The sequence below is a fragment of the Lathamus discolor genome, chromosome 1, assembly GCF_037157495.1.
Source record: "Lathamus discolor isolate bLatDis1 chromosome 1, bLatDis1.hap1, whole genome shotgun sequence".
Classification (NCBI taxonomy): Eukaryota; Metazoa; Chordata; class Aves; order Psittaciformes; family Psittacidae; genus Lathamus; species Lathamus discolor.
In genome coordinates, this window is record NC_088884.1 from 83,113,499 (window position 1) to 83,129,771 (window position 16,273).

General features: G+C 39.8%; 1 protein-coding gene across 1 annotated transcript in view; it reads left to right on the plus strand.

The window, feature by feature from the left end:
- Positions 1 to 16,273, plus strand: part of PIK3C2G (phosphatidylinositol-4-phosphate 3-kinase catalytic subunit type 2 gamma) — a 215,197-nt gene that overhangs the window by 77,771 nt on the left and 121,153 nt on the right. The window contains exons 17-19 of the mRNA XM_065683405.1: positions 268 to 456; positions 14,685 to 14,778; positions 15,938 to 16,032. Of these exons, the coding sequence (XP_065539477.1) occupies positions 268 to 456; positions 14,685 to 14,778; positions 15,938 to 16,032 (378 nt within the window). The remainder of the gene's footprint in view (positions 1 to 267; positions 457 to 14,684; positions 14,779 to 15,937; positions 16,033 to 16,273) is intronic.

Consider the following 16,273-nt stretch of genomic DNA (forward strand, 5'->3'; position numbering starts at 1 on the left):
TGAGAGTGCTTGGAAAGTGAAATAACCATATATGTGTGTCTTTTGACACTTCATTTTTATATGACCTAAGGCTGAAAGATCCACAGTATAAGTATCACTTTTCTTATAAGGCTGGTCTGCAGAAAATGATACCCTACCCCAAGGAAAACATGTACTTAGCTGAAAAGCAGTGTACGGTATGACTTGGCCCCTCTGTACAATAACTGTTGCTACACAAAGCTCCAGGTGGTTTTAATTTCAAACTGAATTTCTAATCTTCTCTTCCAGACTCTCAGAGCAACAGAAAAGAATCTTATGGTTTTATCGTTACTACTGCAATAATCAAAATTGCTCCCTTCCTCTGGTACTGGGCAGTGCACCCAGTTGGGATCGAATGACTGTATCAGAAATGTATGCCATTTTGAGGAGGTGGAGATTTTCTAACCCCCTGGAGGCACTTGGGCTTCTGACCTTCAGGTAAATGAAAATTAACCAAGTAGGAAAATAGCAATAAACAAATAATCACATGCTGATTAATTCATCACCATGTCATGCTGCGGTTCACTGACTGTGCTTTCCATTCTGTCCCTGTGTCAAAGTGAAGGTATACTTGCAACTCTTGTGATGACCTTGAACTGAATATGACAGCCATGCCTTCCTGCCTGAGAAGGTTTTCTGTTCTCAGGATAATGAAGAGTATTTCATTCTCTGTAGCAAATTCAATCAGTTTCTGGTAACAAGAGATCAGTCAAATACTTAGCACTTACATAGCACTCGGTATCATAACTGTACATGCATGAAATGACTAATTGGAGATAAGGAGGACTGAAATTGCTTCTAGATTATGACACCATGTAAATACATACAGTCCCACCTGTAGCCTATCTTTCTGAAGCAGATAGGATAAAACTTTGAAGTCAGTTCTCCACACTTGGAGTAAATTCTGTTGTGATACCTTGTTCTATCCTGACTTCTTAAACTTGGAGTTGATTATTGGAAGGCTTTCTTGATGCTGGAGATAGTCTTACCTGTGATGTAATAGCAGATGTCAGGGGACAGAATCTGTGTCAGCAGTTACTTCTCCTCCAGAAGGAGGAGAATACTTGGGAAGTATTGTACACTAAGTGACCTACCTCTGAAAATATTAAACATGCAGATGAAAAGGTTGAGCAGATTTGGTCTATCAAGCCCTTGCTTGTCTGGGTAAGTACAAGCTGCACCAGCTTTGCAATCTCAGTTCTGTGTTACACATTTAGAAAAACACCTCACCTAAAGCTTTACTTGAGAAAAGACTATATATACTCACTTCCATGTTATTAAAAAGGAGTTATTTAATAGTATAAAACTGACTATGGGCTGTCATTTCCCTCTAGAAGTGATTTCCTAAGAATACCTGGTTTATATCTAACTATTAGGAGTTTCACATGTTTGTATACATGTCTTTTTTATGTTTTGTGGGAATGATGGAGGCGAAGGTCCTAAAAGATCAGGTTCTGGAGCATATTGCTGTTCCCTTATTTACTGTTACTAAAGTATTGTAATCCATTTCTAATAGGTAAAAGAGACATAGAATGGAGTATATGGGCCATGTATTTTCTTACGCAGCACAGAGCAACAAGAGATTTTGAGTTTGTTTGTCAGAGCATGCCAGGCTTTCAGATTAGACCTTTTGTCATTTTTTTGTTTCTGTGTATGGGTGGCATTTCTGCAAGTGTAGAGCCGGATTGTTCTTTGAAGATGCAGCTCTGCATCAGGGTGTGGTGCAGAATATCAGTCCTGTCAGGTGCTTCACAGGATATTTAATATGACTCAGCCTGACACAGAGCTTCTTAGTGTGCAGTAGATAGAGTATACACACTTCCTTCTGGCTACCGCAGAGATTGCTGGCATGAAAAGATGGGAAGATGTCATCACTTTGTCTCTCCTGATGCCATCACTGGGAGTGGCTGGCACCTGCAGTCATGCCAAAGAGTAAGTACTACTGATCAGGATCTTAGCTGGTTTGTCCCTTTAATTTCTTTCTTACAAAAGGTAACATCAGTCCAGTTTTTTTGCTTCATGCTAACACTGCAGAAAGAAGTTCTGGATCAGAGTGCAAATCCTCTTAAAAAAAAAAATAAAATGCTGCCCTTCATGTATCCGCAATATTTTGTAGGCGCATGAACAGCTGGGAAGCTAACCTTCGGAAAAAGAGGGACTACATTTCCTGAAGGATGTCTAGTTTCAAAGATGTCTGGGTCACATGATTTAACTACTGAGAGACATGTATATGCAAATAGAGTGGTTTGAAGAAGTACTTCTGTATAAATGTATTTCTGAGGTTTCTTCTCTTGGTTTTCTTTTTCTCAGATTTCAATCATTTTGAAAAGTAAAGTAGCACTGGATAGGGTCCAGCTTTCTTTCACCATTACCTTCACTGACTTTGGATTTTGGGCTCCGTAACGAGCTGTTTTTGAGGGTTCATTCAACTCTATCCTGTATTATGTTTGGCACTGACAATTCATCAATTCAGTTCCTCACTTCTGTCATCCACGAAACAGCTCTCTGATTTCTTGTGATTACTGAGACACAGCTGAAAGATCCAAGTTCATATAAAACATGAGTAGAATATAAAAGAAATGCTCTTTATATATTCATGTCTATTTTAAGGACTTCTGTTACCATCAGTATCAAGTCATAGGTAAGTAAAATAAATTAGAGCTGATCTCTCTTTGCATCTATTGTTAACATAATGCAAGAATGCAGGAGCAGCTGCAGAGAATCAGCCCAAAAGTCATCCTAGTGCATCCTGTCTCCAGTGATGGCCAGCAACAGTTATGTAGGGAAGACAATAAGAATGGGCCATAAAGACATGGTGCTGCTCTCCCATCTTCCAGTACACTACAGTTCAAGGAATTCCTGAGACAGAATTTTTAAGATCCCTCTTACATTTTTCTTCTGTGATTTTTTCCAAATAAAAATTGATTCCACACAAATATTCAGCTTTCAGAACATCCTTTGCCATGAAGATCCGGGGTTCAGCTCTATGTTGTATCATTTCTATGTGCCACGTTGTAACAATACCATAAAAGAGACCAAGAGTTTCCAATCACTCTGAATTTTGGATGCTTCCTTTGCTGAAAGTTCAGTTTACAGGGCCTAAAAGAGAACCTGAATTTCTTCTGCAGGCATGAGCTTACTCTTTATACAGTTTAGAGAGGGTACACAAAATCACTAGTCCCTTCTACAAGCCTTGGGCTGGAGACTAAATTATCCTTTTCCTCAGAGCAAGAAGGTAGCATCTGTCCCAGTGATTAAGCTCAAGATTATATTTGCAAGGATAAAGAAATGAAAATCACTGGAGGCGTTTCCTTATTGCCTGGGATAGAAGGCAGCAGCCCAGAGCTTAGGGGGAAATATCATGGCCCATCAAATCAAGTCCCATTGTCATGCATCTGTGTTAGAACGCTCTTTGCAGCTTTCTGAAACTTCTGAATTGTTTTGTTTACTACACAGTTAAATGTACAGTTTAATAGAATGTTTCTTGTTCTTTGAGCATGTTTCTCTTGCTTATGCTCTTACACTTTACAAGCACATTGTAATGCAGCCAAATGATAACATATTTATGCAGTGGAAAGAAAGAACTTTCATAAATTAGAAATACAATCATGGTACATTTCACAGATAAGTTCAGTAGCAACCTTGCATCCAGTACTTGGAGTAAGTGCATTGATTCTTAAAACTCCAGAAGCCAATGCTTAAAAAAACAATTTAAAAAACAATGAAATTTTCTTTACTCAATAAATACAAGATGGAGAGGATGGCAGGGGGATGTATAGAAGGAGATTTTACACTCTTAGTTTTACCTCTAATTTCAGGGAAGGATGATTATAAGCCATTGCCTGAAAAATAGAATTTTCCCTAAGGCAGAAGTTATTTAGCTGGTCCCTCCTACTCAGCACTGCTTATTGGTGCCCTGTGTATTTTGCCATTGACTTCACTTACTGAGTTTGGTAAAAAGCCAAGCTTTAGTGGAGCTAGAGCTTTCTTTAACTGTATTTACATTGCATGGCACAGTAGCCAGGGAAATAACACCAGTGCACTTGTTTATTCAGTGCAATTTCTTGATGACAGAAAGAAACCAAAGGCAGTGTTAGAAACACCATCACTTACGATGGCTGAAGTTCTTAATGACTTCTTTTCCTCAGTCTGCACTGACACCACCCAAGTCTTGGAAGGCAGATGCAGGGACTGTGAGAATGAAAACCTTGGACCGGCTGTAGGAGAGGATCTGGTTCAAGACCATCTTAAGAACGTGAACATGCACAAGTCCATGGGACCTGATGAAATCCATCCGCAGGTCCTGAAGGAGCTGGCGAATGAAGTTGCTAAGCCACTGGCCATCATATGTGAAAAATCGTGGCAGTCAGGTGAAGTTCCTGACGACTGGAAAAAGGGAAATATAGCCCCCATTTTCAAGAAGGGGAAAATGGAGGACCCGGGGAATTACAGACCAGTCAGTCTCACCTCTATGCCTGGCAAAATCTTGGAGTAGATTCGCCTGGAAGGCATGCTAAGGCACATGAAAAACAACAAGGTGCTTGGTGACAGCCAGCATGGCTTCACTAAGGGGAAATCCTGCCTGACCAGTTTGGTGGCCTTCTATGATGGGGCTACGGAACTGAAAGACAGGGGCAGAGCAGTTGTCATCTACCCGGACTTGTGCAAAGCGTTTGATGCTGTCCCACACGGCATCCTTGTCGCTAAATTTGAGAGACATCAATTTGATAGGTGGACCACTTGGTGGACAAAGAACTGGCTGGATGGCCGCACACAAAGAGTTGTGGTCAATGGCTCGATGTCCGGCTGGAGACCAGTAACAAGTGGTGTCCCTCAGGGATCGGTATTGGGATCGGTCTTGTTCAACATCTTTGTCACTGACATGGACAGTGGGATTGAGTGTGCCCTCAGCAAGTTTGCCAATGACACCAAGCTGTGTGGTTCAGTTGAAACACTGGAGAGAAGGAATGCTATCCAGAGGGACCTCAACATGCTTGTGAGGTGGGCTGATGCCAACCTCATGAAGTTTAACCATGCCAAGTGCAAGGTCCTACACCTGGGTCAGAGCAATCCCAGGCACAGCTACAGGTTGGGCAGAGAAGAGATTCAGAGAAGCCCTGTGAAGAAGGACTTGGGGGTGTTGGTAAATGAAAAAATGAACATGAGCCAGTAGTGTGCGCTTACAGCTCAGAAAGCCAACCATATCCTGGGCTGCATCCAGAGGAACGTGACCAGGAGGTCGAAGGAAGTGATCCTGCCCTTCTCCTCTGTTCTCATGAGACCTCACCTGGAGTATTGTGTGCAGTTCTGGTGTCCTCAACATAAAAAGGACATGGAACTGTTGGAACAAGTCCAGAGGAGGGCCACGAGGATGATCAGGGGACTGGAGCACCTCCCGTATGAAGACAGGCTGAGAAAGTTGGGGCTGTTCAGCCTGGAGAAGAGAAGGCTGCGTGGAGACCTCATAGCAGCCTTCCAGTATCTGAAAGGGGCCTATAGGGGTGCTGGGGAGGGACTATTCATTAGGGACTGTAGTGACAGGACAAGGGGTAATGGGTTCAAACTTAAACAGGGGAAGTTTAGATTGGATATAAGGAAGAAGTTCTTTACTGTAAGGGTAGTGAGGCACTGGAATCGGTTAGGAAGTTGTGAATGCTCCATCCCTGGCAGTGTTCAAGTCCAGGTTGGACAGAGCCTTGTGTGACATGGTTTAGTGTGAGGTGTCCCTGCCCATGGCAGGGAGGTTGGAACTAGATGATCTTTAGGTCCTTTCCAACCGTAACTATTCTATGATGTGCTACCAACATGGTAACATTTTGTATATGTATATGACAGCTGTACTTAAAATTTTGTGTCAGGTTATCTTGCTATTCAAATTATAAAAAATTAAAACCTGAACATATTCATTAACCCAAACAGCAGAACGTTTTCTCTAACCTTGTTTTTCTGGCACATCTAACGTACATTTGCAGCCCTGTGAGATATTATGGCTAGGAATCAGGAAATCATGCTAGAATCAGTAAGCAGTCACCAAAGAAGGTATTAATTTTTCAGCTTTGTGCATGGCTGCAAACATTCTGAAGACAGAACTTTTTGATGTAGACAGTGGAGGTGAAGACATAACCTCCCTGGTAGGCTTAATTTTTTCCTAGAAACTTCCTGCTAAATTCTAAGTCTGTCACAGCAAGTGCACAGGAACGGACATGCCTTTAAAGCTGTGTGCCAAATCAGAGGATTTTGAGATCAGGCATTAATGTGTCAAAGGGGCTTTGTACTATCTCACTTAATCCCCTGTATGGAATAGGCAGAGTAGATGAAAATATGACTCCTCTTACCTCTCCTTGACCAGAGAAGATACCCTTTTGCTTAGAGCATCCTTCAGCTTTTCATTCTCACAGTATTATTGCTGATTTTTCATGTTGTGTAGCAGACTGGCTATTGAGTTTCGGTAGTTAGGATAGGTACCAATACATGCAAAACTCACTTTCTAATAATTACAATAAAGTGTGATAGCTTGAAGCCAGATTTTGTTATTGCACCTTTGAAAACCAAATTGATTTAGAATCAGATCTTAATAACAGCAGAATTTAAACTGTTCCCTGAGCATCTACAATGGAATGCCCAAGAGAGTATTTATCAAACAGATGCAGCTAGAGTATATCTTGCCTGTTTGCATTTTACTTGGTTTAAAAGGCTATAGTTGTGTATCAGTGGGAACAGCAACACAGGCTTATGCTAAGAAATAAGAACTAAAGCAGCAGACTATAATTAATTTGATGTACAGAACACACTACTGATAAAGCTTTAACACTGCTTTGTAGTAATGTACATGAAATTTAGTGATAACTTCTGTGGGGATGTATGCATATATTCATTTAAGCACCAAAATGTAATTATTTCCTTCTTTTCCTTCCTTGCACCATCACCACCATCCCCCCCCCACCCCACCCCCCCACGTTAACCATTTCTGGCTTTATTGGCAATAAAGTTACTACAGCAGACAGCTATAGCAGGACAACTACCAATGGACAGCTATGTAGGATATGGCATGCTTTCTGTACATAAAGGTGCAATCTAATCAGAAGGCCAAGTCTCTAAATAATCAAGTTTTCTTTTTTTCTTCTTTTGTTTTAATGTAACAGGGAGCAAACTTTGTGTCTTGGGTGGGAAGAACCTTCTAAATCATGCAGGTTTCAAACGCAGAACTGCTTTCTGTTAATTTCTTCCGACTCTTGTTCTCTCATAGGATATGGTTCACCATATGGTCCCCATGACATCTTATTGCTAGTTGTTTTAGTCATGACTTCTTGTAGAAAATCTATGTAAGCATTACTTAAAAGTATTTTCTGTGAGTAAATTCTGCAGATTGAGGTGGCCGTTGGTCAGCCAAGGCAATACTTAATGTATCTGACCATGAACTTTGCAATGTGTGGGGCCAGGGTGCGTTCACATGTCTTATGAGGAATGAATATATTGCTCTTTTTCAACTGAATATTTTGAAAATCCAGTGTCCTTTTTACTGACAGTATTTGTTATCTTTCTGTACTTTCTTTTAGTCCTTGCCATTTTCTAAGCTTCATACACTCACACAGTGTTTGCTTTAGAAGCCCTCAAAGGAATGAAAACAATCACCAACAGAAAGCGAATAAGCCCTGCTAATGTGTGCTAAAACTAAAGGAATTCCTTAATCAGTATTCTATCAGTTTCTTCTCTCTTCCTGTCTAATTAGTTTCAAAATAGTTAAATGGCCAACCAAAACTGATCTGTCTATTCTTTTAAACAGTTCACAGAATCATAGAATGGTTTGGATTGGAAGGGATCATCTTCCAATTACCGATCATCTAGTTCCAACTGTCCTGCCATGGGCAGAGATACCTTCCACTAGAGCAGGTTGCTCAAAGCTCCATCTAGACTGGCCTTGAACACTTCCAGGGGTGGGACATCCACAGCTTCTTACGGCGACCTATTCCTGTGTCTCACCATCCTCACAGTAATAACTAACTTCCTAATAACTGCTCTAAATCTACCCTCTTTCATTTTAAAGCTATTACCCCTTGTCCTGTCACTGCTTGCTCTTATAAAAAGTACCTGTCCAGATTTCTTGTAGGCCTGGTAGAACTTCATACGGTCTGCACAGACCCACCTCTCAAGCCTGTAAAGGTCCCTCTGGATGGCATCCCTTTCCTCCAGCGTGTCAACTGCACCACACACCTTGGTGCCATCAGCAAACTTGCTAAAGGGTGCTCTCAATCCCACTGTCCATGTCACCGACAAAGATGTTAAACAGCACCAGTCCCAATACTGACCCCTGATGAGCACCACTCATCACTTTTTTCTACTTGGACATCGAGCCATTGACCACAACTTTGTAAAAGCAACCATCCATCCAATTCCTTATCCACTGAGTGATCTCTCTGTGAAATCCATGCCTCTCCAGTGTAGAGGCAAAGATGTTGCGCAGGACAGTGATGTTAGTCGCTCGCTCTTTATCCACCAACACTGTCATCCTGTCACAGAATGCCACCAGATTTCTGAGGCATGAGTTCCCTTAGAGAAGCCATGTCAGCTGTCACCAATCACCTCCTTATTGTCCATGTGGCATAGCATAGCATAGTTGCCAGGTGGATTTCCTCCACAATCTTACCAGGCACCAAGGTGAGACTGACTGGCCTGTAGTTCCCCAGATCTTTCTTTCTCCCTTTGTAAAAATGGGGACTGTTTCCTCTTTTCCAGTCAGCAGGAACTTCATCAGGCTGCCATGACTTCTCAGATTTGGTAGATAATTGCTGGGCAACTACATCCACCAGTTACCTTAGGACCCCCAGAATTATCTCATGCACTTCCCCTTCTCTGGCTTTCTTTCCTCTACCAGTTGCACCCATCAATGATGTGATAGCCTTTACTAAATTGAGGGTGGCGTGTTTGGTTTTTTTTGTTTTAAGATAGTATCTTCATTCCGGTGGGTTTACTAGCTCAGACTCCCTTGTTTCTACCAGTCTTAATCACATGCATTTTGTGGGACTAGAGTATTTTTTTTTAAATGCAGCAGAACTTAAAATGTAAAGGGAGTTGCAAAAATTTGTGGTATGTTATAAGCCTCTAACTTAAAAGACAGGTCATGAAAAGCCATGCTGTTCTCTACAGAGATCCTCACATGTGAGAAAGTATAGTGAGCTGTACAGTTCCATTTACCTGACAAATATTTTCCAGCCTGGGCTTGAGACAGCAATAAAATTAGGATAATAAAGCTGTTAAAAATGAAATGCACATCTATTTCTCATTTACAATCAAGTCACCACTGGCAGATGCTAAAGTCTCAGGAGAATTTCACTAATCCACAAGATGCCTCAGCAGCACTTAGTTTTCTGTTTGAATCTGATTTAGCTGAAAAGTACATCTAGACAAATAGCTCCCTATTGGCTACCTATATGAAAAGAATTAAAGTTGTTGCTACCTCTAAAGCATACTGTCATCTATGCTCATCCAGCTCAAAACTGAACTTACAGAAGCTGTCTTAAAGTCTCAAGGGAGACCTAACAATCTACTAAGGGGAAATTTAAAGTCATGCATAGTGTGACCTATTGCTCAGAACTGGACTTTGCAGCTATTATTTGTGTATTGTTTATTTTTCAGTAGTGTCCCTGAGTGTGTAAACCTGGAACAAACTTGTAAGAAGTCACAGTCTTTGTTGTGGAGTACTTATTAGCTGAAGAGAGAACAAATAAAATTGTCCAAAAAGAGAAAGCTACAGTATATTACAATGCAGACAAGCAAGTAAATGAGGAACACTGTACCTCTATTTACTTATTTATTGACTAGTGGGTTTGGATTTTTTTAAAAGAAAAAAAAACAACAGCTGGAAGTAAGTGGAAATTTGGATGAAAGCTACCATAGTCAGACATATAAGCATTGTTAAAGGGTTTTGGCTTAAGTTGCTTTTTTTTTTTTCCTCTAGCTAAATTATCAGAGATTTTGGTAGCAACCATAAAACAGCTAGGGAAGAGGAGTGTCTTAATCTCCTGCCTTTCTGAAGCCATTGTCAGCAGCCACATGTCAGGAACCTGATAAATCCATGGTTCAAATCCTTTGCAAAATTGATCTGATACAGATGAGCTGTGATACAGATCAGCTCCTCTTTCTTAGAAGAATACCCTTAAAGAGTGGAATATTGAATTTGTTGTAATACAGTCATCTTGCTTCTCTGCTTCTAGAGTTTTCATTATGTGTAGATAGTTACGTATTCATTGTAACAAGCCCTGGAAATCAGCTGTCATCTAAAATGAAATGAAAATGTCCACCAAATGGAAGTGTTTTTCTCAGGCCTAAAGTGATTTCTCTTGCATTGAGTTCAAGAGCCAAAAAATCAATTAATTGCATCATGTAATCGAGACTAATTTATGGATTACTAAAATTAGATTTGATGCAGTGCTCAAAAGTTTGAGAGATTATTCACTGGAATTAAACCCTCTAGCCCTAATTAATTACCAGACTACAAGATGGTGTAGTTTCCAGGCAAGTGAAGTGTAGGATTTCTTACTCAGATCTGCTTCTAGACCTTACCCTGTTATTGGATTTTAGCAAATAAACTGATGTATATAAGCATGAATAGCATAAGCATCATGAAATACAAGTTGAGTTTATAAGTATTTGCTGTAGTTCTAGTGTTCCTGATCATGTTAATTGTTTGCTCAAATTCAAATGTAAGAGGTAAACCAAACAAAATATTGTACCTGTGGCCCTGACCAACACTGAAATTCAAGACAAGAGTGGATACTGCATCTGGGGCTTAACAAATTGTCAGGTAGTTAAAAGAATGTGTTAACTACCCATTCTTTCACAAATATTCAAAGCTGACCTCAGTAGTTAGGAGCTGAAAGAAGCAGTTAGTAATTGTGACCAACAAATTACCAAACCCCTCAGTAAATTTACAGACAACACCAAGTCGGATGGGAGTGCTGATCTGCTGGAGGATAGGAAGGCTCTGCAGAGGGGTCTGGACAGGCTGGATCAATGGGCTGTGGCAAACAGTATGAGGCTTAACAAGGCAAAGTACCAGGTCCTGCACTTGGGCCACAACAACCCCATGCAATGCTATAGGCTTGGGGAAGGGTGGCTGGAAAACTGCGCACGAAAAGGTACCTGGGAATGCTGACTGACAGAACTGAACAAAAGCCAGCTTTTGCCCAGGCAGTCAAGAAGGCCAATGGCATCCCAGCCTGTAACAGCAATAGCGTAGCCAGCAGTGCCAGGGCAGTGATCATCCCCCTGTACTGGGCACTGGTGAGGCTACAATTCAAACACTGCATTTGATTCTGGGCCCCTCACTACAAAAAAGACATTGAGGTGCTGGAACAGGTCCAGAAAAGGGCAAGGGAGCTGGTGAAGGGTCTGGAGCACAAGTGTGATGAGGAGTGGCTGAGGGAACTGGAGGTGTTTAGTCTGGAGAAGGCTCAGGGGGGACCTTATCTGAAAGGAGGTTGTAGTGAGGTGGGGGTCAGTCTCTTCTCCCAAGTAACAAGTGATAGGACAAGAGGCAATGGCCTCAAGCTGCCCCTGGGGAGGTTTAAGTTAGATATTAGGAAAAATTTCTTCACTGAGGGGGTGCTCAGGCATTGGAGCAGGCTGCCCGGGGAAGTGGTGTAGTCACTGTTCCTGGAGGTGTACAAAAACTGTGTAGATGAGGCCCTTAGTGATATGGTTTAGCGGTGGTCTTGGCAGTCCTGGGGTAATGGTTGGACTTGATCATCTTAAAGGTCTTTTCAAACCAGTTGAGTCTATGATTCTATGAAAATCTCATCCAAGAAGAGTGACAAGAGCCGTGTTTCCCAAAGGAAACTAACCTGTGGGTGTTTCACCGCAGTGCCTATGCATTTGAGCTCATCATTATTCTACTCACATCTAGAGATACTTTTGCTAGCTTAGGCGTAGGCCCAGTTTTGACTTGGAGCAAGTTAATTCTAAATAAATCAAATATTAATGGCTGAATTTTCTGGAAAGGTTGGGATTAAAATAATTTTATTCTTCTTTGTTTAGCTGTAAAAATGTAGGCTTTTCATAATAGCATTGCATATATTCAAATGCTGGGTAGTAGTGAAGGCAAGCAGTAACTAAGGAATATTTTTCTGCTTGACTTGGTGCCTGTATAGGGCATAATTTACTGTTCAGTAACCTGTTGAACTAGGTGAGGGGGGAAAAGGAAAGGCCATATTATCTATACATGCTTGGCACACAAACCTGTAGAGCAATTGTGTAATTAGAAGATAGGATGATATGAAAGGGATTTTCTTCTTTTAGTATGCAGTCCTCCTTCAAATATGTATTGTTTGAAATAGCCATGTGAATATTCAAGTAACAGCTTCATATTCCTAATAGGTTGCCTCGAATAAATAAATAAATAACCCTGGCAAGATAGGCTAATTTGGGGCTATCATGATAATTTATTTATAATGTATTCCCTCTATCCCCATCAAGGCCCTCTTAGCATTATGCAAACAATTATGAACTGTATTAAAACCATAATCAAATATGTACCACAACAGACAAACAAAATAATAAAGTTAGACCTGAGCTGCATGGTTAAAAAGGGGTTGGAAAGTGCTAGAGGTAGCAGCTGATTTCAGCACTGAAAGCGAAACCTTTCAAGCAAGTCCAACTGTTAGCTGTTTTTTTTCCAAATATCCACATCTTTTGACAGCCTGTAGTTAATCTGATGATCAAAGTGTGCATATTGTTCTGCTTCAGCTTGTTTTATTGAACTTAAAAGCTCAATTTCAGAGCTGCAGGTGCCATTATACTTCTGAGCACTTACCTTTATCATTTCTTCTCTTTCTCTCTTGATAGCAGTGAGCAGTCATTGCTGCAAATGTCGTACTCTCTCCCATGTTTCACTTCTGATTTATTTTTCTGATGGGTATATTGTTGTCAAGAGGGGCTGGATGGGAAGCCTGGAAGAGAGAAGTCTGGTTTAGTGTTGAGTTCATAAAGCAGTAATTCTGGTGGCTGCGTTACACCTGCTGCCATACATGATGGTTCTGATTTTGAAGGAGTTTCTCCAGCATGAATTGACAGGGTAATCTCTGTCCTTCAGCTATCATTATTATGTATGCCTAGACTGCCAAATCAGAGATTTTCAAAAGATCTTAATAGCCGTTCCAGTTCAGAGGCAAGGCATTCACTGCTTTTTGTGGGGCAGATACTTGCCCTCAGAGAACTGGATCAAAGCACAGCAGCTTTTTCAAACATCTAATTGATTGTAGTGCTGTTTGAAGACATTTTTGCCTCTTAGACAGAGATGACCATTCTTACAGCTCTGGTGACTGAAAGGTCTGTGTAAACATTTCCAGACTGCTCAGGAGAAGACAAAAAAGATTGGATGAGCTTTAAGTGCTAATACATAGTTAAGGGTGTGATTCGGAGAAAACTCCAGGAACAAACTTGCTGAAAAAGTTTATATACTAAAGGTTTATGTATTCCATTTTGTGATTTTGTTGCCCCCCCTTATCTTAGGTGACAGCACATAGCAGACATACACAGAAGAGCACATGTTTCTTTCCTTGTGAAAGCGGGACAGTAGCAGTACAGCTAACTGTGAACCAGTGTAGGCAACTTCTGTGTACGTGAAATTCTCCCTCTATCATGGTTAATGACACAAATGCAACACATTTAAAGGGTGAAAATTGTTTTTGTATTTTATTTTTTTCAGAAAAAGTCCTTAAAAGATTATTTTTCAGAAATGTATATAGAAACACTGTATACTTTTTGCCTTTTTTCTGAAATGAGAACAAATGTTCTGTTGAGTCAGTTTTGATCAGTCAGGTTACATCAAGGTTTCATTCTTTTTCTTATTTAAATACAATGTTTTGACCAGCTATATTATCCAGCCTGCTGTCCCTTTTTTAATCATTGCTGCTACACTGTGTTTTCCTCTTTTATAATTTTTATGGTTACAGCTCCATCACAAAATTAGGATACAGCTACTCTGGCTTCAACCAGAATTTGTTAAGAATACAGCTTATGCTGAATACTCAATCATTTTCCCTTCAGAAATGGCTTTTTCACTGACTTTGTGTGTTTGTGGGGGAAGGTGTTGATTTTCCACTGAATTTTCCTTTAGGAAAGCTAAAAAGCAAACACATTTTCCATTTCAAAATCACTTTTGTTTAAAAAATATTTTTTAGTGTATTATAATATGAACCAGAAAAGCTATCATTGGAAGAAATTATCAAGAATGAACCATTTTTATGTTGGAAGTTTCAAGCTTTTATGTTGTTGCTCAAAAAAAAAAAAAAAAGAAGTCCTCAGGTGACTGTTAAAAGTTCCCATGGCACAGAAATTTTCTATTTCAGGTAAGTAAGAGCAGCAAAAGAAGATCCATAATTTGCTTCATATCTCAGAAAATTGTAGTACATGATAGCTCAAATTAAAAAAGGTATTTGAAGATCAAGGTTGGGTTTTTTTTCCCCTGTATCACACTGTAACAGTCAATCCAATTAAGTTATCCGCTATATGTTTCTTGACTCTTGCTACAGTAAAGCAAATGAATTGATTTTTTTTCTTACTCCATTTTGAGAAAAAAAGCTTGTTTTCTAACATTTTGTATCACTGAGACCTCAGGAGAGTTGCAGTAGTTCAGTAGCTCTTAATGATACTTATTTATTTCGCTCTAGTTTTCCAGATAAAGATATTCGCAGAACAGCAGTCCAACAAATAGAAAATATGTCAAATGACGAATTGTTAGAATACCTCCCACAGCTGGTTCAGGTAAGGAAGAAATTGATAGCCAACGAAGTCTTCTGTCTGGATCAATAACTTCATTAAATACTTCTTTCTGTTTGATTGATACATTGTAAGAGGAATAAAAAAAATGTTGGTCAGCTGATGCAATGATTGAATTAACAACAAGGCTGAGATATAGACTGTTTTTCACTCAAGAGAATGTGAGTGTATTGGCATGTTGATTGAACTTTTCTGTAGACTAAAAGGAGGTATTTTCAAGTAATAAAGACAAATAAAAATGGCATCTGAACAAAAGAAATGCTTCTATGACCACTAAACCAGGGGCTGGTGGTTGTAGGGCTTTGTTGCAGTCAAGGAAGCAAATGGTGCTTCAATAAATCACAGTTTTCTTAATATCACATATAAGTGGAAAATCCTTGTCAGCACAGAGTAACCAGGGAAATTTGGGTATGGAATTGCCTCTTTGTAGATGCACATTGTATTTCAATAGACTTTAATGTTTTACAAGTTACAGGCCCACTGCTTCCAAAGCACTTTGTGGTTGAGTAGTTGTGTTGCAGTTAAAGAGAAACTATTGAAACTTTTATCCTCTTACTTTGTAACTCTTTGTGCATGGATTACATACTTTTTTTATGTTCCAGAGTTCCTCAGGGGGGTTTATGTATTTTAAAATGTATATTTATATAAATTACACACATATACACATATCTGTGTAGATGCACATGTATCTGTACATAGATATATATGTACACGTGTTAATATATATATGTAATCCACTAACCCACTACTGTGAAGCAGTAGAATCTGTACAGCTTTATAGCTTTCACAAACTGGCACACTTATATGACCTTTCACTTTCCACAGCTTCTGTTTCGCAAATAAGTTTATTTGGCAAACCAGATAATCTGATATCAATTTAAATATAGCATTGATAGTTTTAAGTGGGGCAAGAAAAGCTACATATTTACAAATATGTTAACACAGCCAGAATCAGGATGATAATTGTCTATCTTACAGATCAATAGCAGACACTTGTGCCTGATGTTTCTTTCTCTGCATTACTAGGGAGTTCTCCATATGTTGGATTACTTCATTCATACTAAGGATTTTCTGATAATTTGTTATAAAGGGAAGACAATAAAGCCAACATACAAGTGATTCTTACTATTAATTTATCTGTTAGGTGCTCAAGTTTGAGTGGAGTCTTGAAAGCCCTTTAGTGCAACTCCTGTTGAATCGTTCTCTTCAGAGCATCCAAGTGGCCCATCAGCTTTACTGGTAAGATCATTTACCGTTACTACCATAGTAATTTTCTGTTACAGCAAACTTTATCCGTGATTCTTTTTGTTTATAGCAAACAGAAAACCTAAGGTTTTGCTCCATTTTCATCCCCTTTTAGTACTGGGTATGTATAAATTATATAAAACACCTACGTATCTCTGCCTTCATCCTGCCCCTGTGTGGTGGTGCATCACCCTTTAGATGAATACTGTTGACCAAGTCTAAGTCTAAGACTAAG